Source organism: Gorilla gorilla, chromosome 12 (genome assembly GCF_029281585.2).
Source record: "Gorilla gorilla gorilla isolate KB3781 chromosome 12, NHGRI_mGorGor1-v2.1_pri, whole genome shotgun sequence".
NCBI classification, from domain to species: Eukaryota; Metazoa; Chordata; class Mammalia; order Primates; family Hominidae; genus Gorilla; species Gorilla gorilla.
This window is the reverse complement of record NC_073236.2, coordinates 70564009-70586062: the sequence shown is the minus strand read 5'-3', so window position 1 is coordinate 70586062 and position 22054 is coordinate 70564009. Positions and strand designations below refer to the sequence as shown.

Genomic DNA, 22054 nt, shown 5'->3' with positions numbered 1-22054 from the left:
AACCTCTTCACACCCAGGAGCCTTGCCACATATGCTGCCCTCTCAACATCTGTCTCTTCCCAAACATCCTGTTCCCCCTCTCACTCCCTTCCCTACCCCTGCCCCAGGGGAACAGATGCATTCCAGATCTTGGTCCCCAGATCCTCACCCCTCCCTCCAGTTTCCAGACATTTCCTGCTGTAAAGTAATTTACTGCTTCTGGGATGATGGGAAATCAGTCCTGGACAGGAGCGATCCTCCCCAGAGATTTCTTTAAGGAACTCTGAGCCAGGGTTGAGTGGGTGAGCACAATCATGGCTTTGCATTTTCCAGAGACTTTCACCAGGCGTCTCACAGCAGCCAGGAAGTGGAGGCAGATGAAATGAGAGTTTGAAACCCCTGGAGGCCTTCACTTCTGCCTCTTCAATTAATGGAATACCATACTTTCAGAGGACTGGAGTCTTGGGCCATTGGCTAAGGTTAACAGAACCTGCAGTGGGAAGCCTGCCTCCTCATGCAGAGATGACGTTATCGATAATGGTAGGGTGGGTAACAGCGTGGGGATTGGAGCCCTAACAAGGTCCCAGAATAATCATCAAACCAGAGGAGACATGTGCTGAGTAGGGAGAGCTGAAGAGGTGCTTGCTGCCAGCTAAGCAGCCTGGCCTGCAGCCAGAGCCCGGCTCCCCGACTGGAGGAAGAAAAAATGGGTCCTGTGGGCTGTGCCCGAGCACCCAACTACAAAGGCAGCACCTGATGTTAAGGCGTCAAGAGATAGGGAATGAGCTTTGGATTTGCCAGAAGTCCTCTAAGTAAAAGAACTGAGTAGGGGACCCAAAATTCTGATAATAAGTTTGGGGTGAAAGGAGGAAGCCCTCCAAGGGGACAGAGTGGAATTATAGTAGATAATTGCCAAATGCCATGTAAGAGACTCAATCCATTTAACGGTGAGGGCTTTCCTTTTATGACAGAGGGGTACAAGTTGGGGTCAAGAGGGAGGAGGGGCTGCTCACTGGCCCCAGCTGTCCCTGCCCTGTCCTTATCCCATGTGTCATCATTCTCTCATGGGTTAGACTGTCTCCCAATTACTTGCCCGTCCAGAGTTTCCACATGTCTCTCTTCAGCCCCAAAGATGGGACAGTCAGAATCTTATAACATTGTTAGTTAAAGCTTTGTGCCCCTAAGTGTCAGTGCCCTGAAAGAAATCCCTGGACACTCCTTTGCTGCCTCTGTTGGGACTCGGTCTGCCTGAGCAGCACATCCACCCTGCAAAGACACCCGTGGGGACCAGTGACAGCTGAAGGACTGCCAGCAGCCTGAGTGGGGTCCACGCTTGACGCATCCCTAAAGCACCATGTTAACTTCCATTGTGTGACAATTCTTTGTTAAATGTGTAGACGATTGGATGGATGGATGAATAATCTGATATGTGAATGACTGGGTGAATAAATGAGTGAATAAATTTGCATGATAGTTATCTGGGGTAGGAAATGAAACTGTGACCTGTGGAACATTTATTTCTCTATACAAAACCAGAAAAGATGCAATTGAGACTGGAACCCTCAGCCTGAGTCATATGCTAACTAGCAGAGCTACTCTGTCCAGCAAAGACACCTCTCATGGCAGTGATTAAGCCTGACTTGCTGGGGCCATTGCCATGGTAATTATGGCAGCACCACCACGGTACCTCCTGACAGCAGGCCTCTTAGGAGGCAGGTAGCCAGAGATTTTTCACTGACCTGTTCTCTGTTTTCTTTTCAGATTATCAAGGAGGTCCCTCCACCCCCTGCCGAGGAGAGTGAGGTAAGTGACCACAGCAGGATGGCAGTGGGTGGGCAGGGTGGCAGAGTAGGGTGGAGAGCTGGCTGGGCAGCTGGACACTTAGCCCCCTGCAGAGCAGAGCTAAGTCAAGCTCAAAGGATTTAATGTACTTGCCTGTGAAGCAGAAGGGAGGAAAGTGTCTGGCCTTTCCTAACCAGGGATGAACAAGAAACTGAGCTAAACTGCCAGAAAAGACAATGGGTTTTGGAGGTTTTTCTCCCTGCAGAGATAAAATTTGAGATGGAAATAAATGTTATTAGTACAGTTATTTGGAGCTTTGAGATACTGACATTTCCTCTCAAACAAGCCCTAAGATTCTCTTCTCCTGCAGAGACTTCATGCTTTATGTGTGTAGATAAGGCACGGTTTGCTACATTCTCCAATTGTTGGTTCTAGGAATAACCTGATGCCAAATTCTTCATTTTTCTTTCATTTAAAAACAATATTACCTAAAGATGTGCCAGGCAGTAATGAAAATATGCTGGAGAGGGATATGTTAATATCCTGGCCTTCCTCTCAAATTCTCGTCATCTAAAGAAAAAAATTCTTGGACTCTATCACTGAATTGGCCAGTAAACTGTTCTGATGCAAGGGTGGCCTGGAGTAGAATACAGTGGAGGCATTAAAGGCTAATCATGAGAAAGGCAAGAGTGCCTAGCAAGTGGCTTTGCTAATCTGATCACTCTTAGTACAGCTGGAGTCTCTAGAAGTAACATCCACCAATTCAGAAGCCAGGGTTACATATCTAAACACTCAATGAGACCAAAAGATATATTGATAAGGTTTCAAGTTCTTGTCCTCAATCCCTAAGGTCTGTTGTGTGCAAATCAAGTGCCAGTTCCTCACCCTTCCCCTTCCAATGCATTTGTCAAGTTTCCTACATACAGAAAGAGTAATGATTAAATTAAAAATTCCATGTGGCTCTTATATCCTGAACCATATGCATGTAAGCCAAGGGATTTAATAGCTGCAATCAATTAAAGCGCATCTTGCTGGAATGCTAACTTTCTGCCCAGAAATCAAGGGAGGAAATTACACTGCTGTGCAAAGAAGAAGAAAAAACCTTCTTTACATACATTAAAACCTTTCCTTAATCCTTCAAGAGAAAGTACTGTGGCTAGTTCCACGACTGCAATTGGCTTTGTTTCTGTTATGTGCAGCTATCTCTTAGACTTCCAAAACATAAAAAATAAAATAGAGCAAGGAGCTCCCTTATTAGGACTTTGTTTGCCTGGAGGCAAAGAACGTTCCCTCCCTTGTTGTGTTCAATTAGAAGGGTTGTGGCTTTTTCTTTTGGCTCTTGCTCTGTATTTGCCTTTAGAAGGTGACGTGGCAGCCATAGTGGCCAAAGTGCACCTGGGGATGTAGGTTAAGACTGGGCTCTGACTTACCCCAGATCCAACATCTAGCCTAGGGTTTCACACACAGTACAAGCTCAGCAGGGACTTTTAGGATGAAGGACCCAGCAACACAATTTTGGAGCCAAGTAAAAAAGCCCAAACTAGAAAACCATCTAGGAAGTGTAGCTAAAAGCAAGGAAGAGAAGTAGTTGAGTTTTTTCTGTTTCATAAAAGTTGTAGCTACACCCAAAGAAAGCTGACTTCATTTCCCAAACAGAATGACAACCTCAGAATGCTTGAATCTAAAGGGTTATGTTAGGCTTAAAGGAGTTTTTGGGCTGAAGCTTCCTCACCTGTCCGCTGTCACTCTATCGAAGGGATAACTCACGTGAACACCTGCAGTTGATTATACTTGCTCAGACCTGAGCTGGACAGATGACTAGTACATTTCATTGGCTGATGAAAAACAGAACATTCCCTTCCTGGAGTCTAGATCCCCTCCCCTCCATTTCCCTTTGAAACCCTCTGACTTAATCAATTAAATATGATGTCAGAAATAAATCAAGAAACTACCCAAACTGGAGACCTAGGCAATAAAAATTTAAACATTGTACTTTTTAGCATCAGGCACTTTTTGGCATGTGCTGATTGCCTTAGCGTGTGTGTGTTGGCCCTGTGAGTTAGGCCACCTAATCTCCTTCCTAATGTATTTCGGCAGGAAAATAAAATAAAATAACAATAAGAAGAAAGAAAGAAATCCCACAGAAACAGATAACCTAACACAGCCCATGCAACGTATTTTATACAATGCTCTGAAAATCATAGTCTCAATCTAGACAGTCTTTTCCTCTAGTTCCCTGTATTCAAATCCCAGTGTCTAACACTCAATAAATAGCTATATGAAATCAAACACTCTCTGCCGTATATATGAAGACCTTCAGTATTATTTATCCCAACTTTCATCAGCTCTATAAACATCATATTCTGAGAGAGGCATATCTACTATTTAAATAACTAAACTTAGAGAATGAAGATAACTTTATAATAAGCTCTCAGTGACCTTTTTAATGGAAAATATAAAAATTCATAATGGAAAAAGGAACTATATTCTGAGATTCTATGTAACCAACGGTGACACACTTGTATGAAGAGGGTACAAAGAGAAATTACTTGAAACTTGAAGAGCTCAATAGAAGCAAGGAAGCTCAGTTTTAACAACTAAGAGGGACATTTCCTGGGTTAAGAATCTTCTCAAGTGGCACCAGTGGGGATCCCTCCCTAACTCTCCAGTTACTCCAAATAACTGGCAGTTCGTGGGAGAATGCAGTAATGGAGCACTTCATGTGACGGTTTTGTTCTGCATGTAATCACCTTCCATAGATTTTATGACCATATTTGAGTTTTTATCAGCCTCATTCACCTGCAAAAAACAGAGACCAGTTCAAGCTAGTCCAAGATGAAAGAACTCAGGTAGACTGTGGCTGGGGAAAGAACTGAGGCAGCTCTAGACACCACCCTCATGGGCTTTCAATTTCACTGCTAACAGCTCTGCTTCTCTCTGGGAATTTATTCCCTTCTGCCTTCTCTTACTGGCCGCCTCTCTGCCCTTGTAACTCTGGTTTGTACAGAGCCCTCTCTCCTGACTCTATCTGATATTTCTAGTCTTCATTTCACCATCTGCCCCCAGTGCTTATAGCTGAGTCTCTCAGTTTCCATCTTTCAGTTCCCAATAGGGGAAAATACTTGGTCCAGCTCATCTTTTCACTCCAGACCATAGATCATCAGTCACAGCTCACAGCCAACCAACAGACTGGTGCTCTTGGGTCACATCTGGCCAAAGAGAAGCTTCCTAGTAAGCCCCGTGGCCATGGTGAGAATAGCTCCCCTCAGAAGGAGGAATGGACCTGGTGCAGGCCCTGTGGCCTCTCTGAAATAGTATTGTTTCAGAAACTAAACTTCGGTCTCATTAAATACTATCAAAATAAAAGCTACACCCAGGAATCCATACCATATTCTTCCAACATCTGCCACTTTTACAGGCTCTCAAAGATCCTATCGTTCCCAATATCAAGCATATTTGAAAGGCAATAGATAGCAGGAAGCCCCATGACTGAATGGAAAGTGGGTTATGGCTTAGCCCCAAGCAGCTCCATGTCTCAGACACACACAGACCTACATATGAAGTAAATGTGCTGGAAAGAGAAGATGCTTCCTTTCCCATGTCCTGTCTCACTCTATCAAAGGCATAGCTCTGGAAACACCTGCCATTTTCTTCCTTAATCACACTGCCTTGGCCAGACCTGGGCTGGACAGATGACTAGTATATTTTATTTGCAATGAAAAACAAAACATTCCTTTCCTGGAGCCTAGAGCGCCTCCCCTTGTTCATTTCCCTTTGAAACCCTCTGGCTTAATCAACTAAATATTATGTCAGAAATAAATCAAGAAACTACCCAAACTGGAGACGTAGGCAATAATAGTTTAAACATTGTACTTTTTAGCATCAAGCAAATCAGGGTCTTAGAATCTGACTTGAAGGACATTAGAGAAGTCAAATAGGGTAGAGGTAAAAGGTATGTAAGTAGCCCCAGTGTTTTTTGATATTTAAAAATCTTATTTATTCAACAACTCTAGAATGAGTGCCTCCTGTGCGCTGATAGCAAGTGTGAGATTCTATGCCAGAGTTGCCTTAAGAGAGTGTGTAACTGGGCCAGGTACAGTGGCTCATGCCTGTAATTCCAGCACTTTGGGAGGCCGAGGCGGGCAGAGTACTTGAGACCAGCCTGGCCAACATGGCAAAACACTGTCTCTACTAAAAATACAAAAAATTACCTGGGCATGGTGGCACATTCCTGTAATCCTAGCTGATCAGGAGGCTAAGGCAGAAGAATTGCTTAAACCTGGGAGGTGGAAGTTGCAGTGAGCCAAGATCACACCACTGCATTCCAGACTGGGTGACAGAGCAACACTCTATCTCAAAAAGAAAAAGAGAGAGAGGGAGTGTAACTGGACATTTATAAAGTTGGTGACCTAATCAGTCCTAATCAGGAAGAAAGGCAGAGATTCCTGGTGGATATTGCATGTGAATGTATGAAAATTAATAATAATAGTGGTTAATTACTGAAGATGACATTTATTGAGCATTTATAACTATCCAGGCAATTATGTGACGCACTTTTTGTGGTACATTTCATTTTATCATTCAGCAGCCCTGAAACAAAAGTGTGCTATTATGAACCCCTATCTTATAGATGCAAAACTGAGGTATAATGAGATTAAAATACCAGTGGCCCCAATATTTCAGTTATTAAGTGATGGGACTGGGATTCAAACTTGTACCTGAAAAAGAAGCATAGAGCAGTCTTTCCTCACTCGTCCCTGAAGACAATGTAGCTCCTGCAACCAAGAGCAAGTCCTCCTGATGCTCAATGTTGGGAGCATCAGGTGCTCCTTTCTTGAGTGGCAGTGTCACCTGTCTCTGACCCGTGTCACTCACACAGGGCACACAGCCCCTTTTAAGACTGATGTAAAGATGGCTACTTATTTTCTGTGCTCTGTCCATGGCCCTAGTGTGTAGCTATTCTCGTTAGCTCTCTTAACCCTATGTTTCCCGCCTGTCTTCTCTTTCATGCTCCCATGTCACCATGTCTCATCATGAAGCTTTAGAATGTATCTGGGAGCTTGGTATGGTGACTCACTCCTGTAACCCCAGCACCTTGGGAGGCTGAAGCAGGGTTGCTTGGGGCCAGGAGTTTGAGACCAGCCTGGGTAACATAGGGAGACCCCCCTCCCCTCCCGCCGCCGATCTCTACAAAAATAAAAATTAGCTTGGCATGGTGGCTGTCACACATGTGGTCCCAGCTACTGGGGAGGCTGAGGCTGGAGGGTCACTTAAGCCCAGAAGCTGGAAACTGCAGTGAACCATGTTCATGCCACTGCACTCTAGACTGGGCAACAGAGCAAGACCCCAACTCTTCCAAAAAAAGAAGAATGTGTCTTCTTGTTTTAATCATGGGTTAGTACATATGCACTGGGGGGCGGGTGACAGTGGGAAAGGATGTGAATATGTGGACATCTATAGGTTGGTATTTTGTATCTGAAGGGAGAGGGGTGCCTACTGAAAGCATTGATGCCCATCCAGTGAACAATAGGCACCTGGCTTTGAAGGATGAGCTTATTTTCAGATTTATTATTATGCTCACTGATCCTAAAAATTTCTCTGTGGCAAGAAATGTTTAGATAGGAAAACTGAGCCATGGAAAATTATACAGGGCCGGATAAGTTGAACTCCTAATAGCAACAGGTCTGGCATCCTTCCAGCCATGTCTACACAGACACCCAGAGTAGCCTCCACCCTGGAGGGATGAAGGGCCAAGCTACTGTCAGGCATCTTCTTGCCAGTGACGATTAAATACGCATACACAGACACCCCCCCACACACACATACACACACACACACACACACATACACTCCAAACAGAAGTCCTAGAGAAGGTCCAATATTCAGTATTCTATGTTTTAATACTTTAAAAAAAAAAAAAGAATATTGCTGCTAGGAAAATAAACACCTTATTCTTTATTGAAGAATACAGGACAATCCTTGTGTTGTCTTTAATCACTTTGTTTACGTAAACAGATATAACAGTGCCATGACATGTGAAATGCGGCTCAGAATGGTGAAATCTTAAATCCTTTGGAGTGTTATATTTACAAACAGAAGTATTACTGGACCTTTCTGACTTGCCAATTCACTCCTAGGAGTTTACCTCCAAGACTGACATTGAGGGGATCTCCCTGACTTCTCCCCAAAGACCAAATGAGACAGTCCTGCCAGTTCTACTTTAAGTTCTGCCCTTCGGAGCCTCCCAGACCTGGGAGTTTCTGTAGCCTTAGTCCTTTAATTCATGTCATCATTCTCACAAAACTCACTCATCTATAAATGTAAACAATATTGTCGACAACTGAGTTCTCTTTATTTTCTCAAAATATAACACTGTGCTGGCAGGTGATGGGGACTCAATGATAGTTGCTTGAGTTAGTGAAATAATTGACAAATAAAAGTCTCTTGTTGAGCTTATGCATTTAAGATGTGCTCCAGTTCAATGACATTTAAAATTAATTTAAAAGCTGATTTAAAGCTACTGCCTTGGGTTTGATTCTCTTTCAGTTATGTGCTCCTTTTCATTGATAGTTCCTATTGAAACCTGCAGTGAACTGGGAGTTGTAAGCCTTCTTGAGTCAAACCGGCCATGTGGCTCTTCTAGTAAATGGATACCAGAGAAGCAGGAAAGTTAAAGAACTTATCAATTGAGTCTGAGAGGGCCACCCTTTGCACAACTCCAGGGGACGCTATTCACATCAAGTCTGTGGAGTTGTCCCATGCACAGTCTACATGCAGGAGTGAGGCAGTCCCAGAATCTGGAAAATTCATCCTTTCTACCCTCTGGTTTGCTTAATAACTAACAGTTAAACGTGTTGAGTGAGTGGAAGGTGGAGTGTGGAAACTCATGAGGCGAGAGCATTGCATTCTCTGGGGAACCCGGGAGTTCTTGGCAGAATAGGTTACGCTTAAACAACATTAAGGGATGGATAGAAGCAATGGGAGAAGGGCTTTCCAGGCATGTGGAGCCCTACATGTTGAAGCGTGGAGCTGCACAAAAGCCTGGCATGATTGGGAAAGATGGGAAAAGTTCAGGGTCTGAGGACAGCACAGGGCTAATCCAATTACAGGCTAACCAAGTGAGTTCACAGACTTCATCCTCTACAGCTGTTTCTTCCTCGAGCAGCACTGTGCCTGCAGGCACACCCAGGTCTGCCTGAGGACACGCAGGTCAGAAGGGGCCTCTACCATCTGAGGAATGTGCTGCCATTTGTGTTACCCAAGCTCCAGCCAGCTGGACGTCTGGAGCCACCACATCCTTTCAGATTTAAACACAACTTCCCTTGATGGGAAACCGGCCTCCCTCCCCAATCCCTGCGGTTTCTCCCAGGCACCACTGACTCCTACTCCTCGCTTCTTCCGCGTTATCTCATCTTCTCGGTTTGCTAGACACGATCTAGCAGCTCTGGCACAAATCCAACTGCGCAGCAAATTTTACTGAAGGTTTAAAAGTATAATGCAGCCCACAACCCCTGACGGAATATTAAAGGGCCTCTTATTTACCACCGGCCACCCCCACCACTCGGGGGGATGGGGGGTCGTAGCTGTTCGCTGGTAGCTCGGCCCCACTCTGTTCTGCTCATCTTCTCATTCCCCACAAGCCCCTGATTTCTCATTCAAAGCAATTGGGCTCATCCAGCCCCATCCTCCAATAACCATAGAGGACAGCAAGGTTTTTGTTTTGTTTTGTTTACTAAAGGAAAGCCAGCTCACACTGAGGATTTCTATACTGGTGTTTTCTCCCTCCCTGCTACCATCCTTGAAGGGCAGTGTAGGAGGAAGATCTCAAGAGCCTTTATGATTTAATGAGATGTAAAAATCCACCCTCCAGTGCTGCCGAGTTTCTTAGTGGCCTTGCTGAGGGGCTGGGATTCTACTCCATCCATTTTTGGCCAAATGGAAAGACACATCAAAGATTCCCTTCTCTTCCTGGGGATTGCAAAACCCTTCTGTCTCCAGAATGTGTAAACAGACCCATGCTAACTGCAGGGGAAACTCTGACTCTCCCGTCCGTCAGCCCCTGGGCCTTTGTGCTGCCTGGTGCTGTTGTCTGAGCTTGGCAGGCCAGCTCCGGTCAGGGGATTAAGCCACGGGCTCGGTGGCGCGGCAGCGTGTGGAGATTGCCCAAGCCCTAGGCATTTCCTGTTGCGAGAAGGCCAGGCCCTGCCCTTGAGCACGAGGGCGGCGCCTCCTTCCCCAGGCCAGGGACAAGAGGGAGGAGCCAGGGACTAGAGGGAGGGGCCAGGGGCAAGAGGGAGGGGCCAGGGACTAGAGGGAGGGGCCAGGGACTAGAGGGAGGGCTGCCCCCGTGTGCAAGTGGAACCTGGAAAGCGGGGAAACCGGCTTCATGCATCTTACTATATCCTGAGCACTCAGCGGGGTTGCGAATTAGAGAAAGCCAGTTGTAAATCCTTCTTTAAGTTCTTTTCGTAAAATATAGGGGGAGAAAAATCCCTGGACAAGGCATCAGAAAACCACACCAGAACTTCACCTTTAGGAGTCACTTCATTTCTCTAGATCTGACTCCTCTTCTGTGCAGTGAAAAGACTTAATTAGATGAGCTCCTAAAAAATTAAGAGGCTCATGAACCTAGTTGAGTCCCCTATGGAATAAAGCGGCTTTATTCTTGGAGTTTCTTAACGTTCGTGGTGCTGCTGTGTTCAGCTTTAGGGGATAGAATTTCTGTTATCTCCTTTGGAAAACTGCCCCAGACTGGGAATGCCCAGGCTTTCAGAGCCATATTTTGTATATCTGTGTTCACAGCCACTTACACAGAAACCTCCAATGTAAAGTTTAACCACATATAGGACATATAAGATTCCTGCTTTCACATCATAAGGTGAAAGAAACCTCGGAAATTCTAAGGTAAAGTAATATGAGCTATAATATTTTATTGTGTTGGGGACTTTATTTTGTTATATTTTGCAGTTATAAATTATCAAAATTAAGTCCATGTGCGGTGGCTCACACCTGTAATCCCAGCACATTGGGAGGCTGAGGTGAGAGGATCACTTGAGCCCAGGAGTTTGTGACCGGCCTGGGCAATATGGCAAAACCCCATCTTTACAAAAAATAGAAAAATTAGCTGGGTGCATTGATATGTGTCTGTAGTCCCAGCTACTCAGGCAGGCTGAGGTGAGAGAATTGCTTGAGCTGTGATAGTTGAGGCTGCACTCCAGCCTGGGTGACAGAGTGAGACCCTGTCTCCAAAAAAAAAAAAAAAATTATCAAAATTAGCAGGTACAAGGAGAAGTAAAAAATGAGCGTGTATTTGTTGCCATCAAATGATTGGAAAAGCAAACCACAAAAGAACAAAATCCAGACTGGCTAATGCTGAGAAACAATCAAACGAGAATGAGGTTGCATGAGTTCAAATCCAGCTCTGTCACATACAAGCTGGGTGACCAAAGTCATTTAACGTCTCTATTCTCATTCTCTAAAATAGGAATAATAACACCATGTACCTTCCTGGGTAGTTGCAAGATTAAAGGATTAATAATACATTTAAAGCACTCAAAAGAGTAACTGGCACATAACATGGGAAAGGCTGCATAAATTCAATGGTGTGTTATCATGAATGCAATATGTGTTTATTGAGCACCTACTTTGCACTTAGAATACAAGGGTCAGCAGAATCTGAGAGCGAGCAACCAAGTAAGAGAGAGAGAGACACCCAAGTGTCAGCTGTCAGAATGTTGTACGTCCTAGTCTGCTGTGACCTCTCTGTCCTTTAAGATGTATTAAATTTTTTAAAAATCATTTTAAAGAAGACTGCCCATCCCAAGCACAACATGTAACTCAGGGAGTCTTAATGTGCCAACATGTTTCCTCTTTGCTTTGTCACCTTTTGTCCTGACCTCTCCTGCCTTTGCTTTTTGCACCTTGCCTCCTGCATGGGGTGCCCCATCCCACGCAGTGGTGCCCTGCATAGGACTTCACCCAAATGCCACCAAAACAAGGCTGTGAGAAGCAGGCTTCAGCATTGTGAGCAATTTCTCCCTCTTTTGTTCATTCCTCTGCTTTATCAACCCCTTTTCCAGCTTCCTTTCTCTACCCAGGAGAGAAATCATGCCACTTTCTTATAATTCATCCATGACTGTAAATGGTGATATTTTTCTCCCCACAACAAGAATAATTACAGTGCCAAGATGAAGAGCAGTTGCTACATCTCCTCCCTTTTTCCATCCATAAAGTTACAAGTTCCTCGTCTTCTTTCTTCATCTTAAAAAATATAAACACTAACTTCTTGTCACTGAGCTAAGTTGCAGACACTGCATTAACTGCTTTATTTGAGTCATCTTATTTAACTTATTTGTAAATTCAACAGATAATTCTTGGGCACCCACCACATACAACGTAGTGCTATTCTAAAAACTGGGAATACAATTGTAAGCATGACAAACAAAAGCCTCTGTGGAACGTACATTCTAGTGTGGAGAGACAGATATTAAGTAAATATCAAGCCATGACGAGATCCTTAACTAAAAATAAAACAGATTGATGGGATGAAGAGACCACGGCTACTTTAGAAGAAATTTCCAGGGGAGGTTTCTCTGAGGAGTAATATGAAAATCCATCCATCAGAAGATGGGGTGGGGAAAGTGCTTTCCTAGACAAAGGGACAAGGGGACACTGTGCACAGGCCCCAAGACAGGAATTTGCCCAGAGTGTTTGAGAGAGGGCAGGCAGGCTGGAGCTCAGGAGGAGGGGGGCACATGATAAGGAAGAAGGCCAGAAAGGTGAGCAAAGGCCAGAACACACAGGGCAGAGCTGGCGTTTGCACTTACTCTGCTGCTTTGTGGAGAACAGATCATAGGTGAGTCTTAGGGCAGCAGGAGGCCAGTTGGGAAGCTACCACAGTGTCCATGAGCAAGTGCATGGGGGCTTGGGCCCAGGATAGTGGTGGTGGGGGTGGAAAAGTCAACAGATTTTAGATCTTTAAGTAGTAGCAACAGAACTAGCTGGCAAGTTGGGACAAGTGGGGGAGAGGCAGTAAAGAAGAGAGAGGCAGTGGGAAGACTACAGGAGGAGCATGTTTAGGGTAGGGAAATCAGGACATCTCTGCTGTGGTATTGTTGAGATGTTTTTTTAGCCCCCAAATAATGTGAATGTCAAGTGAGCAGTTGGAGTTCAGAGGCATCAGGGCTGAAGATGTAAAGTCACAAGTCATTAGCATGTAGGTGGGTTTAGATGCGATTCCCACAAAGGAGTAGAGCTGTAGAAGAGAACAAGAGAACAGGACTGTACCACAAATTTACCAGGTAGCACTGCTTACATTCCCACTCTACAGATAAGGAAAACAAGCTTAGGTGGTTTCAGTGATTGGCCCAAGGTTCTAGGAAACAGTAGCACTGGGATTGCACCCAGGCAGTCTGACTCTATAAGCTCTACTCCTAATCACTTGGCTATAGTAGGCAGGTCCACACGGCAGTGCTGTTTTGCTTCCTTCATGTGCCACAATTTCTCTGCAGGAAGAAGATGATGATGGTCTGCCTAAGAAAAAGTGGCCAACGGTAGACGCCTCTTATTATGGTGGGAGAGGCGTTGGAGGCATTAAAAGAATGGAGGTAAGAGGACAGCTTAATATACACTTATCTATGTGCTGACTACTCCCATCCAGGTACCAGCCGGGCCTGACCCTGCTTAGCCTCTAGATATCAGGCATGCCCAGGGCGGTATGGCCGTAGACCACACTGATGACTCAATATCAGAAACCCAAAGCAAATTGCTGAAAACCTCCTTGAGGTCTGGTGGGGATATGGATTGTAAGGCAGACGGATGGAGAGATAGGAGGGACAGCCTTTCACTGTGCGTTTCCATGTCTTGCCCACCGTGAGTCAGAGCAGGTCACACATCGGCTCAAACGTCCTCGTGATTTCTTTTCTCACTGGAATAAAATCCAAAGTTCGTACCTGAACCTGCAAGGTCTTTGCATGTGCTGTCCCCGCTGCCTGGACAATTCCTCCCTAAATATCCACCCATGTGGCTCAGCTCTCTGCTCCTTCAGTCCTCCACTTTTCTCTTTTTCCACAGTTTCCCTCTTCCCTGGCCCTCAAAACCCAAAGGAATCCAGGGTTGGGTAGCATTCACATTGCAACTCATGCATGTATTTGTCATTCTCATTCTCGAGGGGCAGCATATTTTGTCATTTCATTTCATTGTATTTTGTTTATTTTAGGTTCGTTGGGGAGAAAAGGGCTCCACAGAAGAAGGTGCTAAGTTGGAAAAGGCAAAGAATGCGAGAGTCAAGATGCCGGAGCAGGAATATGAATTCCCTGAGCCGCGAAATCTCAACAACAATATGCGTCGGCCTTCTTCCCCCCGGAAGTGGTACTCTCCAATCAAGGTGAGTCTCTTTACTCAAAAAATCTATCATCAGTCCTGATAAAACACTTACGTAGTGAAGAATCAAAATCTTTCCACATGATAAAATCCCAACCTAAAACCCAGCTTATCACAGGGGAACAATTATCTAAAATTATGGACTTGAAATTACAAGTAATTACTTTGTCAATTTCCACATAATCTGGGTTGAAAACTAGGGTTTTTAAAAATCACCGTGGTGCTCACTTCTGCAGCACATATAGTAAAACTGGAACAATATAGAGAAGATTAGCATGACCCCTGGGCAAGGATGACATGCAAATTCGTGAAGTGTTCCATATTAAAAAAAAAAAAATCACCATGGCAAGGTACTGGAAAAAGCATGGACTATGAGTCAAGTAACTTGGGTAGTAACCCCAGAGAGTGACTATAAATTTCCGTAGCATCTCATAACTTCACTTAGCAGACAATCTACTATCTAAGAAAAATGGCAGCATTCTCCTTAATGCTAATCTCTACTCCTTTTGCCGTAATATAAGCCCATTCCCTTTTATCTGAGCCTCCTGCCAGTGTATCAGGGCCCACCAGCAAATCTCATTGGCCATGGATCTAGGACTCACTCTTTCTGGTTGTAAGCAAATCTTTTTTCTCCACCATCTCTCTTTCCCCCACACCTCCAGAGCTTAAAATCCTCTTTGGTTTATTGGGAAGTGTAAGCCATTGGAGGCAGTTAATGTTTCCTAAAGGCCTCTTTTTTATTTTCTATTTATTTATTTTTTGAGACAGGTTCTCACTCTGTCACCCAGGCTGGAGTGCAGTTGTGTGATCTCTGCTCACTGCAACCTCGACCTCCCAGGCTCAAGCCATCCTCCCACCTCAACCCCCAAGTAGCTGGGACTACGGGCACGCACCACCACACCCAGCTAATTTTTGTTTTTTTTTTTTTTTTTTTTGAGGGACGGATTTCACCATGTTGCCCAGGCCTGTCTTGCACTCCTGAGCTAAAGCAGTCTGCCCACCTCGGCCTCCCAAAGTGCTAAGATTACAGGCATGGGCCACCATGCCCAGCCTGAAGGCCTCTTTTCTATTCTTCTTGGTCCAAATGGCTTTGAATTCACATGATTCAGTTAACACCTTCAATCTTTAGCCATGCCCATAAACATCTGCCCTATGCCACTTGTCAGAGAGCACTGGAAAATTATAGCTGAAAAGACTGTAGACATAATCTGTCCCCACTCTCTGATTTCATACTGAGATAGGCAAAGTCCTTGTTCTGCTGAGGTCTGGAACCCAAGGCCCCCAACTCAGGGCTACAGACTCCAGTTTCAAGCTGCAAACAGAACCGAACCAACTCCAAAGCCTCAAGTCAAAGACTCAATAGAGCCAGCTCCCATCACCATCCATACACACACACACACACTCACACACACACACACAGCCTTACCCCGCTTCCAATAGCAACAAAGATTATTTTCATCATTCGCTGAGTTAATTTGCTAATTTTGGATCAGGCCTTCTCCAACAAATCAAAAGAAGTACCATTTCAGGCAGTGTAGCGAAACGTTATTGGTGGTTACCTTTCCTCAGCTGAGCTAGCTCAAGCTCACCTGAATTGCCACGCATTTCTATTTTGGTTTGCCATGTTTGAAGCAGTGAGATTCTTTTTTTAGGATAAGCCTGCCCTCTGGGGTAATGGATTGAACTCTGGAAAGATGTGGGCAAAATGCAGCTTGCTTGACTAACAGCTGTTTGCTTCTAATTATTTTCTAATGAAGAACATGCAGTGGCGTGCATGCATGTGCAGACAGGAAGGAGCCAAGCAGATTCTCAGCCATGAAGAAGAAAGGGGATTTTCTGTTATGCCGTTCTCAGGAATCTGTACCTTGTGACTAACGCCACATCTTTGGTTACAGCCCGGTTTTTGTTTCTGTAATCTTGGACACTGAGAGAACATTAATTCTGTTTGAAAACTCCGGTTTCTACTTGAGAGCATATTATTCCTCTATTGACTGGCGGTTTAGGACTGAATTTGATGAGATAAATAAGTATATGGGCCAATACATTTAGAAATCTAAAAACATTCCCAACACCCACTTGGAATTAGTATCAATTCAGTGAGTATTCATTGTGCAGCTACTGTGTGCCAGGCACTGTAGGATGTTGAATATACAGAGGCTTTCAAACCCGGCTGAGTGTCAGAATCACCTGAGAGTGCTTTAAAAAATACAGATTCCCAGGCCCAGTGACTCAGAATCTCACAAAAGTCCTCCAAAAGCACCCTGGCTCTCAGCACTCGCCCATCTTTTCCTATCAAGTGAAACTCCTTTTGTTCACAATGCCTCCCTTCTCTAATTTCACTTCCAGACTCCCTGAGTGATAGGCCTCTGTTGCCCCAATTATCACTTCATCAGTCCTGATTCTTGAGCTTTTTAGTCTCTGTAGCAAAGCACTGGCTCTCAAAGGTGGTCCCTGGACCAGTAGCATCAGCATCTCCCAAGAACTTGTTAGAAATGGACATTCTTGGGCCCCACCTAAGATCTACTAAATCAAAAACTCTGGAAGTGGGGCCCAGCCATCTGGGTTTTAAAAAGCTGAGTTAAGAAGTTGTCACCAGCTGGGCGCAGTGGCTCATGCCTGTAATCCCAGCACTTTGGGAGGCCGAGGAGGGTGGATCACAAGGTCAGGAGTTCGAGACCAGCCCTGGCCAACATGGTGAAACCCTGTCTCTACTAAAAATACAAAAATTAGCTGGGCGTGGTGGTGGGTGCCTGTAATCCCAGCTACTCAGGAGGCTGAGGCAGGAGAATCGTTTGAACCCAGGAGGCAGAGGTTGCAGTGAGTTGAGACTGTGCCATTGCACTCCAGCCTGGGCAACAGGGCAAGACTCTATCTCAAATAAAAAAAGAAAAAAAAAAAAAAAAAAGAAGAAGTTGTCACCAAAGGTCCCAGCCAGCATTCCATAGGAAGTCCTTGGAGGGCAGGAACTGTGGTGCCTGGATTGTTAAAATAGGCAAAGAGGCCATGATTGCACTGCAGTGATTTTTCAGGCATCTCAGCAAGGAGAGCCACATTAATGTTCACAATGGGTCCATTTTTACCACAAACACAACTGCTGAATTAATGTTAAGTGGTTGGGAATCTGAGTGTCTTAGGAGTCAACTAAAAGGCCAGATGGAAATGACCTAGGATGCCGGTGGACTTGAAGAGCTCCTCGGCAGGACTCCCTCGTTAGGACGTGCAGAGCATGAATCCTCCTTTTGCCTGGTGGAACAGCCAATGCCAATGCTTACTCAGCTCCTTCTACTATAGAGGAAATGCATACATAGCCGTTGGTGTGATTACTCATGTTTATGAGCCTTCTCTCCACTAGATTTGACCCCCTGCAGGCACCAGCTATGCTTTGAATCCCCAGTAAACAGTGTTGTACCTGGCTCATCCCTTATTAAAGAGCTGAGGCATGAACGGTAATTATGAAACCACTCCCCAGAGCATCCTGCCAGTCAAACCACACAGACCATTTTGGCATACTCTATCCAGAAAACTGACATTCTTCATGCCATCTCTCTGAGGAGAGAAGAGAAAAAGAGATTGTTTTAGATGCAACAAGAAGGATAGAAGCATAGGAAGAAATTCAAAAGTAATCATGTGTGCTCTCTGTCCAGAAGTAAGGCAGGCTTGCTTCCAGAATCTCAGGGTTCATCCTGTTTTACATGATGTTCGATCCACAATGAGTCCCGTGCTAGCCACAATGCCTAAGGACATTTGCTCAGCCTTGGACAAAACATTTAGCCTTATGTGGTACCATAAACTCTGCTTCTCTTTCCCGAACTCACCGTGGTCCTAATAGGAAACAGAAAGTACACTGAAAAGAGTTGAACTAACAGAGATGTGGGCAGAGTGAAGGGAATCCCCAGGGATGATGGGGCAACCAGGAGCTGGCAACAGCGAGAGCTGTTACACCTGAAGGGCATGTGGGGAAATGGTGTTACTGGGTTCCAGAAAGAGCTGTAGCCCTACAAAGAGACTACTTGACCGGAACTGTTTCTTTAGTTGACAATCTAAATCCACCTGTTTTTATATGATCTGCAAACAAAGAATGGTTTTTACATTTTTAAAAGTTTATATAAGTACCTATATATTGTTGCCTCTTGCCCTGCAAATCCTTGGCTCTTTACAGACCAAGACCAAAGGGCAGCTAGGTGATCCAGAGGCAGGCTTCCAAGGCATGGAGAAGGCAGGCAGAGAATGGATGGGGGCCGGCAGGTCAGGGAGAGTGACCTATCCACTCACTGCCTGCCTTCTACCTCTGCTATAAGCAAGGAGAACAACAGCTCCACCTCACACAAAACTGTCAGCAGGTATTGGAAAGACTCATGGCTCCCCAGTGAAAGGAGCCAGAATCGTATACTTACTGAATTGCATTACATTAGACCCATTGCTTTACATGAAATGGGGTTTTTGAGAAGCAGGTGAGCACATTTGCCAAGCAAACCCAGAGAGAACACACGGAGGGAAGAAGTCCACAGTGGGCTCTTCTCCACCCACCATCTCCCCATCTAATTTAAGGCACCAACCACACGAACCACACCTCCCCCCTTCCTCATTCCAGACTCATGATCGGGAAATTTTCCCTGATATTTAGCCTGCATTTTCCTTTGCTTGGTTTTCACCCCCGGATTTACAATACCCCGTGCTTCTCATTAAATTGGAGCTGACCATTTCAGACAAGTGAAGTCATGCCTAGCTATATGGGCAAATTTTCTTAAAAACCAAAAGAAGAAAAAAAAAAGCACAACAAAAATTACCCTGTGCATGGCATGCACACACTCATGAGTGCACGTGTGTCTGTGTGTAGGGAAAGTTTCTGACATTATCCGTTAAATCCATTAATTTATTTCCTTTGGGGGAAAGCTGGGTCACACTATTTATCATGTATTTCTTTTTTTTTTTTTTGAGACAGAGTCTCACTCTGTCACCAGGCTGGAGTGCAGTGGCGCAATCTCGGCTCACTACAACCTCCACCTCCCAGGTTCAAGTGATTCTCCTGCCTCAGCCTCCCGAGTAGCTGGGACTACAGGCACGTGCCACCACATCCAGCTAATTTTTGTATTTTTTTGGTACAGACGGGGTTTCACCATGTTGGCCAGGATGGTCTCAATCTCTTGACCTCTTGATCCGACCGCCTCGGCTGCCCATAGTGCTAGGATTACAGGCATAAGCCACCGCACCTGGCCTACCATGTATTTCAAAGTGTAAAAAGTCAGGTGTCAGTTTATAGTAGCCTTATAAGTTGAACTACTCTCAGAATTCTCAATCTCTGATGTCTTCCAGCTGGCTAAGGCAGACAAACCAGAAGAAAAGATACAACTGCTGCCTGGCAAAAAAAAAAAAAAAGAGGAAACCCCACCACAAAAGCTGATGACCCAGGGTGCTTTGGGTTTTTTGTTTGTTTGTTTTAAAAATAGGGTCTTGTTCTGTCGCCCAGGCTGTAGTGCAGTGGTGCGATCATATAGCTCACTGTAGCATCAAACTAGGTTCAAGGGATTCTCCTACCTCAGTCTCCCAAGTAGCTGGGACTACACATATAAGCCATCACACCCAGCTAATTTTTTTAATTTTTTGTAAACATGGGGGTCTCACTGTGTTGTCCAAGCTGCTCTCAAGTGATCCTCCCACCTCAGCCTCTCAGAGTGTTGGGATTATAGGCATGTGCCACCGTGCCCGGCTCCCTACCTCCAGAATGCTGTGAATGCTGGCTGCATAATCATTCCCAGCACAGTATCATTGCTTAGAAAGAAACCAAAGCTAGAGTTTACATAGAACTTTCACTTTGCCTTTGTAAATTGGCAGGTATTTTCTGTGGCTAAGATACAGTTTGGGAGCATGGAATTGGTAAATTTCTCATTTTATAGTCAAAATTTGTCAACTTCAAATGAAAGAAAGCTATTTATAAATGTCAGCTAATACAATCTGCCAGAGGGCTTGAGGCTTGTGGATAAATCTTTGTCCTAGCTTCACAGAAGCAGCTGGGCATTTTGCCAGGGAGTGAGGACCAGTGTCTTAAGTGCATGCTGTGGAGAGGTTTGTGCATGACAGACATCCAAGTCTGAGATAGATAAAGCGGAGGCAACTCAGAAGGATCCTCTAAGACTTTAGGTGAAGCCCAGAGACTGTTTAGAAGACTCTTCTATGGCACATCTAGCCCCAAAGGGTTGTTATTAATGAGCCCACTACTACCATCTTTAAATGACAGACTTCTGCCTACATTCAGAAAAATCAAGGTTCCAAGAGCCTTTGTCATGCAGTGCTCATTGAATTTTGAGAGTTATTTTTTACTCTCATTTTTGTTGTAAACACTGTTTTTTCTAAAGCTTACTTCTTGGTTGCAAACACTGTTTTTCTAAAGCTCTTGCATAAAAACTACCTGTTGTAGGAGTAGAAAGAGGTTATAGGTTGTATTGATTGCCTGGATTGTTTTCTATGCCACAGACTGGAGAGTTTAGGTTCATTTGTGGGACAATCAGAACTCAGAATGCTAAGGATACACCTGGAACTAGCTAATCTCGCCTTGGCCAGAAGAGCCCAATGACAACAGCTCACCCGGATCAAGCATGCCCTGCAAGTCGGGCAGCGCTTTCTATGCACTAATGCCTTTATTATTTATAACAGCCCTTGAAAGTAGAAAGTACTTATCCATCAGTAAATAGATACCCAGATCAGTAGAAACTACAAATGCAAAACCAGAGCACAGAGGGGTTAGGTAACTTACCCAAATTCACACTGGCCAGTAAGATGTTTCATGGTTCATTTTATTGACTGCAGTGCATCCATTTGGGCTCACAATAAAATTCTTTATTAATCAATAGGAGAGAGGACAGGAACCCTGGAGATGAAAGGCCAATCAGGAAACTATTCACAGAATGAGTGACAGATGATGAGGGCCTGGGCCCAGGCAGGAGCTGTGGAGGTGGTGGGTCAGGGGTGGATGGGAAGAGACGGCAGCAGAGCTGCTACAGAGAGAACATTAACGAGACACGGTTGATGTTGGACATGAGCAGGTGGCAGAGAGAAGGGAGGTTAGAATGATTCCTGGTACCCAGTATGCCCATCTGGATAGATTGGTGGTGCCATGAATCAAGGCAGGGTGTGCAAAAGGAGGAGCAGGTTTGGGGAGAAGAGTTAGTTCAGTTTATAATGTTTGAGTTTTTGATACCTGTGATGTGATGTGATACATCCACATTACAATTAAGATTTAACAGGTAAATAGATACCCAGATCTGGAGCTCAAGAGAGGACTGGGCTGAGTATAGAATTTTTGAGTTGCCGGCAGATAGGTGGAAGTTGGACCCATGAGACTAGATGAGAGCACTCAGCTGAGAGATGAGAATAGAGGTGCCAAATGAAGGCCACCATGTCAGGTGTAGGCAGAGGGGAAGGAGCAGAAGAAGCTGAAAAGGACTTGGCAGAGAGGTCGGAGGGAGCAGGTAGAAGCTCGTGGCACAGAGGCTGAGGGAGAATGTGCAGGGGAGAGGCCCAGCACAGCGGATCTCCCCAAAGAACCAAGCGAAATGAGTGTCAAGGCATTTGGCAGTCGGGATGCCGTGGGTGACCTTAGCAAGAGCAATTTGGGTGGAGTGATTGGGGCAGAAGGAATAAAAACTGTGGCTTGGGGGTAAGAGGAAAATAGGCTTGGAGGAGCACAGAATAGAAGATGGACAGATGCATGCTTACAAAGTTCACATTGCTGGATTCCTACACTCTGTATTACATTCTTTTCCATCTCTCTACAGAGCCTCTCAAATGATCATTTTAATGACTTTACTATGATCGTAGGTAACATTTAATGAATACCTTTTATGAGACAAGTACCTAACTTCAATACTTAATTTTAAGTCTTATAGCAAGTCTGTAGAGTAGACAGTATTATTAT

At 44.8% G+C, this 22054-nt stretch overlaps 1 protein-coding gene and 1 non-coding gene across 2 annotated transcripts in view; both read left to right on the top strand.

Moving 5' to 3' along the window:
* The window catches only part of ANTXR1 (ANTXR cell adhesion molecule 1), a 236348-nt gene that overhangs the window by 155644 nt on the left and 58650 nt on the right, over positions 1–22054 (top strand). Inside the window, exons 14-16 of the mRNA XM_031008064.3 lie at positions 1741–1782; positions 13272–13367; positions 13979–14146. Of these exons, the coding sequence (XP_030863924.3) occupies positions 1741–1782; positions 13272–13367; positions 13979–14146 (306 nt within the window). The remainder of the gene's footprint in view (positions 1–1740; positions 1783–13271; positions 13368–13978; positions 14147–22054) is intronic.
* Positions 14363–14469, top strand: LOC115933689 (U6 spliceosomal RNA). The gene has a single exon (XR_004069543.1). It is a non-coding gene; the product is annotated as a U6 spliceosomal RNA (small nuclear RNA).